This window comes from Bubalus bubalis, chromosome 18 (genome assembly GCF_019923935.1).
Source record: "Bubalus bubalis isolate 160015118507 breed Murrah chromosome 18, NDDB_SH_1, whole genome shotgun sequence".
In the NCBI taxonomy this organism is placed as follows: Eukaryota; Metazoa; Chordata; class Mammalia; order Artiodactyla; family Bovidae; genus Bubalus; species Bubalus bubalis.
Window position 1 is genome coordinate 49,024,195 of NC_059174.1, and position 14,217 is coordinate 49,038,411.

The 14,217-nt window shown below is 51.4% G+C and overlaps 2 protein-coding genes across 4 annotated transcripts in view; one reads left to right on the plus strand and one right to left on the minus strand.

The window, feature by feature from the left end:
- The first annotated feature begins 91 nt into the window (after nucleotides 1–91).
- The window catches only part of PLD3 (phospholipase D family member 3), a 19,291-nt gene continuing 5,165 nt past the window's right edge, over nucleotides 92–14,217 (plus strand). Inside the window, exons 1-8 of one of the 3 annotated variants that reach the window (XM_006050052.4) lie at nucleotides 92–228; nucleotides 9,816–10,032; nucleotides 10,541–10,672; nucleotides 10,773–10,847; nucleotides 10,941–11,083; nucleotides 11,568–11,751; nucleotides 13,361–13,481; nucleotides 13,562–13,689. In XM_006050052.4, the coding sequence (XP_006050114.1) occupies nucleotides 10,646–10,672; nucleotides 10,773–10,847; nucleotides 10,941–11,083; nucleotides 11,568–11,751; nucleotides 13,361–13,481; nucleotides 13,562–13,689 (678 nt within the window). In that variant the 5' untranslated portion in view covers nucleotides 92–228; nucleotides 9,816–10,032; nucleotides 10,541–10,645. The remainder of the gene's footprint in view (nucleotides 229–9,815; nucleotides 10,033–10,540; nucleotides 10,673–10,772; nucleotides 10,848–10,940; nucleotides 11,084–11,567; nucleotides 11,752–13,360; nucleotides 13,482–13,561; nucleotides 13,690–14,217) is intronic. The other 2 variants (XM_006050053.4, XM_006050054.4) reach the window with 2 other exon arrangements.
- HIPK4 (homeodomain interacting protein kinase 4) overlaps nucleotides 11,746–14,217 on the minus strand; it is a 16,920-nt gene continuing 14,448 nt past the window's right edge. Inside the window, exon 5 of the transcript XR_006546470.2 lies at nucleotides 11,746–14,056. The gene's annotated coding sequence lies outside the window, so the exon portion shown is untranslated. The remainder of the gene's footprint in view (nucleotides 14,057–14,217) is intronic.

The window sequence follows — 14,217 nt, forward strand, 5'->3', positions numbered from 1 at the left end:
GAGCGCTTGGGCAACCGTCACGTGACCATCCGCAGTCTCCCAGGCGCTTCCCCCGCCCGGCGCTAGCGAGGAGCGCGGCCAATGAGAAAAGCATTGCTTGGCCCCCGCGGGTCCGCAGTCCAGCCGGAGTGCGCCTGCGCGCGGCGGGTTGGGGGCGGGGGCGCGCGGGGCTCCAGCCTAGAAGGTACCAGCGGGGCTGGGTCCCGGAGTGGGAAACGTGGAGTGCAGGTAATGTGCGGTCTGGGGGCGCGGCGCCTCGGCTGCCTTTATGTTGTCCTTCCTCTATAATGCATTTCTTCTCTCATATCGTCCTCTGTCCCTTTATGTCTCCGTTCCTCCCGTTATGTTGCATCCTGCTTGAATCGTTATCACTCCCTTGTGTTTCCACCACTCTCCTAATGTCGCCATCAAGCCCCTTAACAAGATTTCGTTCTTTTTAAGTTCCATGGCCACCAAATGTCTCGCCTGTCGTGTCTCCTTCTCCTGTCGCCTACACATCTCTTTTGTTGCTGCTACTCTTTTACAAAGTCCTTCTCATAAATCGTCATCATACCCCCATGTCACCTTCGCACGCCTCCTGTCCCCTTGGTAAATCGCACTCAGGTTTCCCTTCTTTCTCATCCTTTATGCCTCCGTCGCTCCCCTGTCACCTTTGCTTCTCTGACAGTCACTGTCCGTGCCTAATGCTTCTAGTGTTTTCCCATTAGGAGTTTTTTTTTTCTCTCTCTCTTCATGTCTCTGTCATTTTCCCCGTGTCACCTCTCACATACCAGGTACTAGAGCCCGTTATTCTGGCTCCATCTCTAAACCTCTGGGTAACCTTGACCATCTCATCACACCTTTGCAAATTTAGCTTCCTCATTTGTAAAACCCACACAGGGACACCTATGTCAGGGATGAGAGTGAGGGTCCTGCGAGTTTATTCTGGTGACATGCCCAGCTCGATGTGGCTAATACGATCACTCATCTCACCCTCACCCTCATCCAGTCACCTTCATCCCCTCCTCCTTGCCACTCTTCCCCTCCCCCCAGCTACCCTCATCATTCCCAGGTTGTCACACTCTCTCTATCCTGACAAGTTCTGCTGCAGCAGCCAGCCCCTGCTGCCCCACGTCACAGTCTCCAAGCTGTCCTCCCCTCCGCCACGTCACCACACCTGGGAGGGTGGCCCATCAGCCATTAAGAACCTTGCTCATGTCAATATTAATCCATCCCTCTTTACCTTGGTGGACAGACTGATTTCCCACCCCCAAATTGAGAGCACTTAGCCCATAGCAGGAGTCCGGCAGGGCTTGGTGGGAGGAAGACTCTAGGTAGCTAATACCCAACCCTCCCTTGACTCATAAAATCAGGGGTACAGAGAGAGGAGGCAGGTCTCACCACACCATCAAACCTCAGCAACCCTAAATCCTCAAGTGAAGAGGCGAATATCTTAGTCACTCAGCTTGCCTTAGCGTGGCTAAGGACAGTCATTACAGTGTGTGCCAGGGACTGGACCCCCCCAGGTGCCAATCTTGGTTTTATTGTTTAGTACTTAAATAGCTGCATGAGCTTGGGCAGGTGGCTTAAGGTCCCAGTGCCTCAGTTACTACATCTGTAATATGGGAATGCAAATACAAGTTATTAATTCAATCGATATTTGTTAAGCATGTTCTACATGCCCAAGACTGTCCTAGGCATGCGGACACATGAGTGAACAAAACAGATTCCCTGGCCTCATGGAGTTTACAGTCTATTAATAGCAATGGGCCAGAGACAATACACAAACGGGTAAGTAGACGATATGATATATTGGGGGGATAGGGAATGCAGAGACTGTAGTTTTAAGTAGGGTGACCTGGTGACATTTGAACAAAGACTTGAAGAGGGGGAGAGAGTGACATGGCTCTCTGAGGGAAGAACAGCATTCTAGGCAGAAAGTAAAAGTGTTAGTCGCTCAGTCGTGTCCCACTCTGTGACCCCATGGACTGTAGCCAGCCAGGCGCCTGTGTCCATGGAATTCTCCAAGGAAGAATACTGGAGTGGGTAGTCATGCCCTTCTCCAGGGGCTCTTCCCAACCCAGGGATTGAACCCAGGTCTCCCACCTTGAAGGCAGATTCTTTACTGCCTAAGACACCAAGGTAGCCCCATTCTAGGCAGAGGGAACAGCACATGCAAAGGCCCTGAGGTAGGAGCCTACACGGCATCGGTCAGGGTAACGGGGAGGCCAGTGAGGGAGGAGAGGGATGGGGGATGAAGTCAGCGGGGCGATGGGGGAGTCAGCGGGGGGTCTCACGGGCCGTGGAGAAGACTTGGGCTTTACTCTGAGTGAGGTGGGTTTGGAAGAGAGGACGGTTGTGGTCAGATGTGACATGAAGCCACAGCAGCAGCTGGAGAACTTCTACCAAGGATGGACTGGCAAGAGCAGCCTGGTTGGAAGAACAACTGAAGTCCTTTTTTAAAGCTGCACTCATATCCTTTATACTTGGAGAAAGTTTCCAGTGTCCTTCTCAAAGATTGAGGGGAGGGAGAAGGAGGGTGTCGGTAGAGGTTTTGAGAGGCTGTTTGGGAGGGAGGGAGGAAACCACAGGTCTACAGATATTAGACAGCAGGAGAGGGGGCTGTCTACCAAGCACCCTAGGGAGCTTGGGCTCAAATCCTGGCTTCCTGGCTTTGTCCCTTTATGCCAATGACTAAACCGCTCTAGGTCTTTAGTTCCCTTATCTGTTTGTTGTTGGTGAGCCCCTAAGTCGTGTCTGACTCTTTGCAACCCCATGGACTGTAGCCCGCCAGGCTCCTCTGTCCATGGGATCCTCCAGGCAAGAATACTGGAGTGGGTTGCCATTTCCTACTCCAGGGGATCTTCCCAACCCGGGGATGGAACCTGCGTCTCCTGTGTCTCCTGCATTGGCAGGAGGATTCTTTACCACAGAGTCACCTGGGGGAAGTTAGGCTAAAACAAAACAAAAACGCTGTTGTGAGGATTGTATATATAGTGTTTTGAGCAGTGCCTGGTTCAATAAACATAAGGATCCCCACTATCTCTCCCGTATCCTACCCTTCCACAGCCACAGACCTCCCGGAGGGTAGCAAGGAAAAGACATTCCGCCTTATTTTGTGTTTGTGAGTTGGTTTGACAGTATAGTGCCCTGGAACAGAACTGAGCTCTGGGATCAGATTCCCAGCCGACAAACCAACCCTGTGTGACCTGGGCAGTGATTTCCCTGAGCCCTGTCTCATCTGAAAAACAGGGATAATAATGCTTTTTTCCCCCAGATGTTTTTTTTTTTTTTTCATTTGTTTGATTTGAGGGGGAGGGTTTGGGGGCTACACAGCCTGTGGGATATTCGTTCCCTGACCAGGGACCGAACCTGTGCCCTCTGTGTTGGAAGTATGGCATCTCAACCGTGGGAAGTCCCTGTTGTTTGTTTGAATGGCGATGTCGACCACTTTCACGGCGATGCCACAGCACCCCTCCCGTGTTTTCTTATTCTCCCAGGTACATAGTGTAGGTTTCACTCATTGATCTATTGTCTCACTCCCTCAAAAGAATTTCTTCCTTCCTAAGGATTTTTTTTTTTCCTCGGTTTTTCTGTGCTGCATCTCCCATTTCTAGACAGGGCTTGTCAGCAATAGTTGAATAAATACTAGTTGAATGAATAGATGGATGAACTGGCCACTGAGCATCTGCCATATACTGTCCCTGTGCTGGGTGACACAGCAGTGACAGCCAGCCCAGCCCTCCCCTCGTGGATTTCTGGACCCATCATCAGGTAGTGACAGTCCAGTGGTCAGGGCCAGGTTGGGAGAAGCACAGGCAGAGGGGTCCAGGCTAGGATTGGTAAGCCCAGGGGACTGCCAGTCCCATGGAGGATGACTGGACCAGCCAGGGGGTCAGGGAGGGCTTCCTGGAGGAGGCGGTACATAAGCTGATAGAGGTGAGCAACCTGAAGAGAGAAAAGTATGCTAGGCAGGAGGGGCAGCTGTGGGCAGGTTTGGTGGTAAATGTGTGGTTTCATTTCGAGGAACTGAAAGATATTAAATATGACTGGGCCATGGAGAATGGTACAAGCATAAGCCCAAAAGGTTATTAAGGAAAGGGCTCTGGGAGCCACAGTAAGAAGCTGAGACTTTATCCTGTGCACACTGGAGGGCCACAGAGTATTTGAGCAGGTGAGGGGCGAGTCAGACTCAGATCGGAGGGGAAATTAGAAGTGTTTGAGTGGAGGCTGGGAGCCACAGGAAGCGGCTGGAATGGGGACCCAGGTGAGAGAGGCCAGTTCATGGCCTTGGAGGGGAGGTGAAAAGGGTGGGTGGGAGACACTCTTGGGAGGCCAAGTGGATAAGTTATGGGGGACCCAGGACTCTGGGGGCATCAGGGCTTTCTGGGGAAGGTGGAACACAGGCCGAGACCAGAAGGCTGGGTAGGACAGCTCTCCTGGGAATGGGGACCCAGGGGAGGGGCAGGTTAGGGAGAGATGCTAAGGACAGTTGGAGACATGGGTATAAGGGGCTTAGGGACACCTGGGTGGAGGTATCTAGGAGGCCATGGGACTTGCAGAGCTGAAGTTAAGGGAGGAGATACGAGTCAGAGACAGCTTTGGAGTCAGAGGAACTGAAACTGTCAGATGGGGAAGGTCCACAGGCACTGTCCCTGGAGAGCCCAGGAGGGCATCATAAGACAGTTGCACTTTGTCCTGAAGGCAGTGGGCAGCCACAGAGCGGGGTTGAGTAGGGATGGGACAGCTTTTGAGTTCCAGTTCCCAAGTATTCACCATTCATGGTGGCAGGGGTGGGTTGGGGTGGTTCGTGTATGCCTTTTTTTTTTTTTACTGATTTGTTTTTCAGACCAAGCATCTTCTATCCCTGGAAGGGGCACCTTCTGGGGTCCTTTGAAACAAAGGATCTACCTCTAAAAACAAAAACGTTTACAAAACCAGTGCTCCGTACTGTTTTCTGTAGACTTGACCACAGACGACTGTGCGGTCGGTCCAAAGGGGTCTGCACAATCAAATGAAAATTGGCCCCTTTAAACCCAAGAACTGGTCTGTTTTGAACCATGCAGAAGGTCCCTAGGTTTGTAAATGTTTCCTAAGGTATGGCCTGTCCAGTGCTTCAGATGTGCTTCAGCAGCTAAGTGGCCCACCCTGAATTTTACCCTCAGGCTGAAGCGCTACTATCTGTACCTACCCTATTGCCCCAGGCTCAGAACACAAGCTACTGATCATGGTGTAGGAATTCAGTGTCACTGAATCGTAAAGCAACATCTAAAGTCTTTTCTCCCTTCTACTGCTCTTTTCTTCTGTTTTCAGAAGAAAAATAAACATTTACAATGTGCTGGGCAGTTGGTGGGTAGAGGAATAAATCAGACATAGACTTAGCTTTTCAAGGGACACATATATAAGTTTATCTGTGATAAGTAGTGTGTTCAGGGTATTAGGGGACACAACTCACCAGCCAGCTTGTATCTGTGTGAAGTGACTGTTGTGGATGGGTTTCATTGACTCTGCCCAGCAAATGTCATGTTGGTATATTAGTCTCCCCAGTGTTCTGAAGAATGCAAGTGAGGCTCAGAAAAGGTAGTCTCTTCTCCAGGTAAAGCACAGAGCTGAGATATGAATCAAGGGCTTGGGGACTGTAAGGCCCACCCTCTTAAAGCAGCCACCACTCCCCAGACAGGCATAAAGTGATCCTTTTTTTATTTTCCTGACCATGTCACGTGGTATACGGGACCTTAGTTCCCCAACTGGGGATCGAACCTGCACGCCATACAGTGGAAGCACAGAGTCTTTACGGAACCGCTGCTGCTGCTAAGTCACTTCAGTCGTGTCCGACTCTGTGCGACCCCATAGACGGCAGCCCACCAGGCTCCCATTCCTGGGATTCTCCAGGCAAGAACATGGAGTGGGCTAAGGAAGTCCCAATCCTCTTTTTATGAATGAGGCCAGCAGGGTTCAGAGAAATAAAGCCCTGTTTCCAATGTCACTGAGTATGAAAGTGACAGAGGGCTTCTGGCTGTCCAGTGGCTAAGAGTCCACGCTCCCAAAGCAGGAGGGACCCGGATTCAAGCCCTAGTCAGGGAACTAGATCCCACATGCCACAACTAAAGATCCCACGTGCTGCAACTAAGCCCTGATGCAGCCGCATATTGATTTATTTATATATAAGAAAATTTCTGAAAAAAAATGACAGAGGTGGGATTTGAACCCTGGATTCATCAGTTCAGAGCACTTCTATGGAAGGGGGATCAAGTCTCCCACCCTCACCAGGGGTGGGGGTGTTTAGGGAACTGTGACCCAACACAGGTCTCAGGCCCAGTGGGTTTTGCTTCCTCCTTGTCCCTGGGCTATGGTGTCACACTCAGGGTCAGGCAAGGCACACGCCAAGGGGACAGGGAGATATTCAATGGGCTGGTGAAACTGCACATTTCAGTCCTACAGGCTGGGACTCAAAACACAGCCAAAACCCAAACTGGGACTGAAACCCACTTTCTTTTCATCTAAATCACACACCTGGTCTCAGGATTTAATGAAGCTTAGGTTCTTTACGTCTCAGCACAGAAAGAATTCAGTGAGGGACAAAGTGATAGGTGAAAAGTGGATTTATTTAGAGAGAGACACATTCCATAGACAGGATGTGGTTCATCTCAAGAAGCAAGAACGGCCCTGGGAGAAACACGCTCCACAGAGTGTGGGCCATCTCAGAAGGCAAGAGTCCCTGAAATAGGGAGTGGTTAATTTTTATGGGATGAGTAATTTCTTTGTTTTTTTGGCTGCACTGGGCAGCATGAAGAATCTTAGTTCCCCCATCAGGGATCAAACCCATGCCCCCTGCAGTGGAAGTGCTGAGTCTTATTATAATCACTGGACCAGCAGGGAAGTCCCTGGGCTGGGTAATTTCATAGGCTAATGAGTAGAAGGATTGTTCTAACTATCTTGGAGAAAGGATGGTGAGATTTCCAGGAATTGGGCCACCACCCACTTTTGGGCCTGGGCCGGCTTTGGAAGTGTCATGGCGCCTCTGAGTGTGTCATATGCTAATATATATAATGAGACTCCAGGTCCACTGAATAAGGTCACATTCACAAGTTCCAGGAGTGATGACCACATCCAACTTACCAGTTTTGAGGCCACCATTCAACTCATTCAACTCACTCACCCCCAGAGGAGATCATATTTCCTCCTCTGCCCAGAACCTACCCTTGGCCCCATTCTTGCCACAGTCCAGGTAGCTCTGCATAATCTGGTCCTGTGACCTCTGATTCACCTCCTCTCCCTCCCCTCACTGCCATTCCACTACAGATACATGCCTGCTTGCTCTTCTATATCCCCACAGGCATACTCCTGCCTCAGGGCCTTTGCACTGGCTGTTCTCTGTGCTTAGAATACTGTTCTGTAGCTCTCTTCCTCCCCTCCTTGAAGTTTTTTTCTCAGGTATCCCCTTCTCTGTGCAGCCTTCCTTGTCCTCCTTATTTTCAAATGCAAGTAATCCCACCCCCACCCCAACCCCATCCCTCTTCCCTGAGTCTCTATAGCATATATTACCTTCTAACATAATTTACTTTTTTTTTTTTTGTCTGTCTTCAAGTCTATTTTGTTCACAGTGATCTCCCCAGTGCTTAAAACAATACCTGGTGCACAATAAAGGTGTGCAAAATTAATGAACAGCCTTGTGAAAAGTAGGTGGTATTGTTACTTTGCCCATTTTGCAGATGGGGACACTAAGGCACAGATGCGTTGTCAGTTCTCTGAAATCAAATAATCGCATACATACTGAGGTTCATATTAAGATCAGGTTATCTGGCTCCGGATGCCACAAGTGTTGACTGCCTCACCAGTCTAATGCAACCTACACCACCTCTCCAGTACTGGTTTTCTTTTTAAGTACGCTAGGTGCGTTTGCTTTGATAAAAATATAGCGAGTCAAAATTCAACCCATCAGTAAAGACTTGTCATCACGGCACAATTTGAAAGCCAAAAGATTGCTAACAAACTGAATAAAAGGCGTCTTCAGTTCAGTCGCTCAATCACATCAGACTCTACAACCCCACCGACTGCAGCATGCCAGACTTCCCTGTCCATCACCAACTCCCAGAGCTTGCTCAAACTCATGTCCATCGAGTCTATTTTCTTCCTAATTTTGGTTTATCAGCGGCCACCCCAGTTCCCCTGCCTCACCGTGCTGTGCGCCATCCCTCACATCTTCCAGCCCTACCTTTCCCCAGTTTTGTTTCCGTTGATCTTAGCTTCCCTCCTGGAGAAGGGAATGGCAACCCACTCCGGTATCCTTGCCTGGAGAATCCCGTGAACAGGGAACCTCGGAGGGCTACAGTCGGTGGGGTCGCAAAGAGTCGGACACAAATGAGCAACTAATACTACTACTAGCTTCCCTAATTTCACCTCACCTTCTGTTCCAACCACACAGTCTTAAATAAAGCATTTCTCACCAAGGGCTTTGCAAATAAAAGGCAAACTTGTTTTCTGCGCCATGCCTACCCTCCCCCACCCTTGCACCCTGCGGTCAGCCTTATCGAAGACTGTTACCTTCTGCTTCTCTTGGTGACCTACGGAGATCAGATAAGCTTGATCTGTTGCTATTCCTTGCTGGCTCCATCCCCTTTTTGGCTGGCTCCCTGTGATGGGGTGGGGGTGGGGGTGGGGGAATCCCTACTTGTGCTCTTCTGCCTTTAACCAAACTGGGATCAGACGTTGAGGGGGAAGGGGTTTTCAAATTATCCTTTCAGATCTAGTCTGGATCTTGCGGTGAGTGGTGAACCAAACTCCCTTTTGGAATTTTCTTCTGTTTTTTAAAATCACATTAATGCGTGGAATGAATTTTTAAAAACGTGACAAAACCTGGGACGCGGCAACACCTGTGTTCGCTTTATAATTATTTTTTTAACCCGCACAGAGATATTTTTCTCTTCTGTAAGTCGCTCATATTTCACGATTTTAAAAAAGAAAATAGGCGTAGGATAAAAAGCGATCCTGACGCACCCCCAAATCTTGTTGTCAAGGCAACCACTTCTGACGCTGTTGCTTCTTTCAATAATAACCCTTCTCTACCTTTGTGCACTTCCTGCCTGGGTAGGGGAAAGGGGGTCCTGCCCCTCTTTCATTGAGAGAGGTGGGCGGGAAAGGGGGAATCCCTCCAACTTATTTCTCCAGCTGTGGCCTTAAATTCTGCTTCGGAGATATGAGATAGTAGATGGGAAACCCTCCTTATCCCTTCAGCTGGAGCCTGGATTTTTTTTTTTTTTTAACACCAGAAACATTTTGTATTGGGATATAGTCAATTAACCATGTTGTGGTAGTTTCAGGTGAGCAGGGAAGGCACTCGGTCACACATATACATATATCCATTCCCCCCCAGCCACCCCCCCCCCACACACACACACTGGTTAAGAAACATTTTTTAAATCCCTATCAAAATATCAGTTGGCCTTTTTAAAAAATCAAATAGAGACTGCAATACAGACTACAACAGAAAACCAACCATCCCCTTATCGCACACCCCGCGCTCTTCCCCTCCCATAGCATGGGCTACGTCTTTTGATTTTATGGCTACATCCCTAAATCATGTTGTTCAGCCTTGGTCATTCCATTTTATTTTATAATTTTAAAAATCATTAGTCTTATTTATGTATTTATTTTTGACTAGGTAATACATGCCCACGGTACAAATATATTCACAGGGTTTAGAGCCGAGAAAAGATGGGGGGGGTCTATTTTTTCTCTTTACCTGAGTCCTCCCTAGCCCATATTGGGGGGGTGCTCTAGGATAGAGCGTAGCAAAGCAATCGCTCAGACCTGTGCTTTTTCTCCACCCCCGCCAGGTTGGCTAGACCGTATCTGGGGGGCCGGCCCCCCCTCTCCCTGCGGTGAGCCGGGACCGGCGCGCTCACTGCGCAGACTCCCCGCTGCAGAGGGCGGAGCCCCGTTGGGCCCCGCCCCCTCCTCCCTCCCGCCCCTGCTCAGCCTGTTGGGGCAGAAGCTGGGGCCCCGTGGAGGTAGCAGCAGCTGTCTGCCGAGTAAGGCCGAGGCCCCTCTGGGGTACGGTAGGGGAGGATGATTGGGGGGATGGGATGGGAGCTGAGAGGGAGGCCCCGATGGTCTTGGGCTCCTGGCCTGAGCTGGCTAGTGGTTACCTGAGTGTAAGGTTAAAGGAGCTACCTGGAAAATGACTTCAGGGTAAATCCCGGGGCTGGGAAAAGCCAGGCACAAAAATATTTAGGGCTCCGCTGACCCAATCCGGAGCTGTCATTTTGGGAATGTGTAGGATAGGGCTCAGAGAAGGGAAGGTGCTAAATGGGGAGCAGTGCCGGTGCTGATGACAGGCAGGGTGGGCGCTCAGGGGGGCAGGGTGGGCACCCCAGAGGGATAGGAGGAAGGCAGAGCGGTTGGACTTTGAGGGATTTCGAAATCCCTACTGACCAGCAGTCAGCTTCCTCCTTTAGGGGTGGCGGGCGCAGTGCCAGTAGCCCCCGTGATCACAGACAAGGCGATCCAGTGAGTCCCGTGAGCCCGAGGCTGATCCGTTTTCTGTGATGTCCCCCAAAAGCCTAGAACACCCAACACGGTGCCAGCTTCTGGTCCCCGCAGTTTGGAGACCCTGACACACCCACTTTTGCACCTGGGAGCTGTATAACCCCTGACTGCCAGCACGATGAAGCCTAAACTGATGTACCAGGAGGTAGGTGGATGGGGGAACAGGGGACGAGGGCCCGGATCAGGAGAGGGTGGGGGCCCTGCTGAGCTGACCCGTCACCACCACCCCCATCCGTGTGCCCCAGCTGAAGGTGCCTGCTGAGGAACCTGCCAACGAACTGCCCATGAATGAGATCGAGGCATGGAAAGCTGCAGAAAAGGTAGGTGCCCCTCTCCACCCTCAGTCTGTCTCTGGAGGCTGTGGGCTGGGCTGCCCTCCTTGGGCTGACTGCTCGCCTCCTCCTCCCCCGCAGAAAGCTCGTTGGGTCCTTCTGGTCCTTATCCTGGCGGTTGTGGGCTTCGGTGCCCTGATGACTCAGCTGTTTCTATGGGAATACGGCGACTTGCATCTCTTTGGGCCCAATCAGCGCCCAGCCCCCTGCTATGACCCTTGCGAGTAAGTGGAGGGGGGCGTGGGTGCCTGGGATGGTGGGGGGAGGGGCCCTGCCAGGCCAGGGACACTTCAACATGCACTACGCAGGGCCTGCACCCAGTGTTCAAGGCAGAAAAAGGGGGGGCAGACACTCCCAAGTGGACCGTCACAGTTCTTCCCTATGTGCCCACCTGCTTCTCCCACACTGTTGCCATGGTAACCACAGCGTCGTCATCTTCTATGCCTCTGTGAACAGACAGGCATACATAGACACACATGGCATCTTCTATCCACATCCATGGACAGACACACACACACACACACACACACACACATCCACAACCTTCCACAAATCTGGAGAGACAAATGCAGACACACAGAGAATCACGAGTACAGACACACACGAATACATATAGTCTTCCATCCTCTGTGGGCAGACAAGTGAGCACTCACAGTCTAGCCCACCATGGCTGATTCTGCCTCCCTCCCTCCCCACCTCCCCACCCAGAGCAGTGCTGGTGGAGAGCATTCCCGAGGGCCTGGACTTCCCCAATGCCTCCACGAGCAACCCCTCCACCAGCCAGGCCTGGCTGGGCCTGCTCGCTGGTGCCCACAGCAGCCTGGACATTGCCTCCTTCTACTGGACTCTCACCAACAATGACACCCACACTCAGGAAGCCTCTGCTCAGCAGGTACCTGGCAACCTGGGCCCTGGCTGGCAGCAGGGGTGGTGGGAGGCATCAGAGGCAGGGAAATGAAAGGGGTTTCCCTCCAGCCCAGGAGACAGACTGGCATGTCTCACGTAGTGGGTTGGACAAAAGTGTTTGGAAGCAACTGTCTTCACATGGCCTGCGGGACTGGGGGTGTTTTGTCACGGTCATCTGGAGGCCTCTGAATGTCAGGGCATGGGTTCGGTTACGAGGGATTAGGCTAGCAGATATTGCTCACCCACAAGCTTCCTTCCCTGAGCCTGTCACACAAAGAAATGGAAACATGGACTGAGTACCAGCCCAGCCTCAAGCCAGGCTTCTGCGTGCCAGCTCTGTGACCTCAGGCAGGTCACCTCATCTTGCAGTCTTCATTTTCTTCATCTGTAGAATGGGGCCATTATCTAGTGTTCACCTCTTGTGAAGATGAAACGGGCTGATCCCAGCCAATGAGAGCAGTGCCTGACAAGAGTCAGCCCTTTATAAGCATTTACTGTGATAGCCTTGTTAGGGTCTGCAGGCAAACTTAAAAAGCATAAAACTCCAAGATTTGAAAAGGAACAGCCTAGGTGGCTAAGCCCTTCTTTGAAAGACGTAGTGAATTTGTCGCTCTTCTTCCTTTTCCCTGCTGCCACTCTTTGTCAGAGGTAGACTTTAAATGTATTAAAATTGTGGGGATCATTAAACAGTGCCTGGAAAAAATGCACAACAGTTAAAAATTATATGAGCTGGAAATTCCCCGGTAGTCCAGTGGTTAGGGCTCTGAGCGTTCACTGCCAAGGGTGCGAGTTCAATCCCTGATCAGGGAACTAAGATCCTTCAAGCTTAAAAAAAAAGGTATGAGCTTCCATGCCCTGCTGGTTCCTACTGGAGTGATTCAAAGCACAAAGCACAGACATAGAAGGCAGACGGTCTGAGTTCAAATCCTGCTTTCTTGTTGATTTCTCCAACGCTCCGTTTCTTCGTCTGCACTTTGGGATAAACTCAGACTTGCCTTACCAATGACAGCTGTGAGAATTCAGAGTTCGGGTATAAAGGGGCTCAGAAGGGGCCTGGCTCACAGTAGAGACAAGGGAATCATTGGCTGTTACTGTTATGAGCATCATCAAGCCTTACCTAGGTCTTCCCAGACTCCCAAGTCTGCGCTGTGCCTTTAACATTCTGCAAGGTGCCTAGAGACCCCTGCTGTGTCAGGCGTGGATAACTACCGGGTCAGGGTCTTGGGAAGGACCTGTGAAGGGCAGGAATGGCAGGGAGGCCCTAACAGGGCTCAGAGCAGCCAGGTATTAAAATAGATAGACACTTCCGGACTGTTGGTCCAGTGGTTAAGACTCCGTGTTCTGAATATAGGGGGCATGGGTTCGATCCCTCGTTGAAGAACTAGGATCCCTCATGCTGCACAGCACAACCAAAACAATAAATAAAACAGATAAAGTAAGGTTTTAACTTCTTAACCTGTAAAGCTTTTCCTAACTGTATTAATGTAAAGCCTGATCAGATCTAGAAGCCTAATCTCAAAATGACTCCGTGGGGTGCTCCATGGGGCTCGAGAGCCAGCTGATCCATCCCCTCAGAAGCTGTCTCCTCCCTCCAGGGCGAGGAGGTCCTCCGGCAGCTGCAGACTCTGGCACCCCGAGGTGTGAAGGTCCGCATTGCTGTGAGCAAGCCCAATGGGCCCCAGCCTCAGGCAGACCTGCAGGCGCTGCTACAGAGCGGTGAGCTAGAGGGCCACTGGGGGTGGGCTGGGTCTGGAGCTCCCCAAGCCAGCTCCTGACCTCCACCCCTGTCGGTCCAGGTGCCCAGGTCCGCATGGTGGACATGCAGAAGCTGACCCATGGCGTCCTGCACACCAAGTTCTGGGTGGTGGACCAGACCCACTTCTACCTCGGCAGTGCCAACATGGATTGGCGCTCCCTGACCCAGGTCTGCCTGAGCCCTGCCCACTGCCCTTCTAGGTCACTCCCTGCCTCGTGGGGCTCCCAGCCTCCAACCGTACCCCACCTCCTCTTACCAGCCCTCCTGAAGCATACCCCAGTCCCGCCCTCCACCACCCTCCCCTTGCTCATGGAAGCCCCTCTGATCCCTGATGGCACCTGCCAGCCCCTTTATACGGCATCCAAGGCCCTGTCCACCCACATGACCTTCACTACTCACTTCCGGAGAGCCTGCTCTAAGCCCAGCCCTGTTCTGACGCTGAGAACGTGATGGCAACAGATAGGCCTCTTGGAACTCGTGGTCCAGGGTGGAGACGGGCCTGTCACCAGGCGGTGTCAACCCAACAGGGTCAAGGCTGAGATGGGAGATGGGGAGAAGCACAAGTAGAGGGTCAGGATGGGGGACCCAACCTGGGGTATCAAGGAAAATCTCCCAAAGGAGGTGACAGTTAATCTGCTACCTGGAGGAGCTGCAGGAATGAGCATGAGATGGGAAAGGGGTATAGCTGAGGCAGTG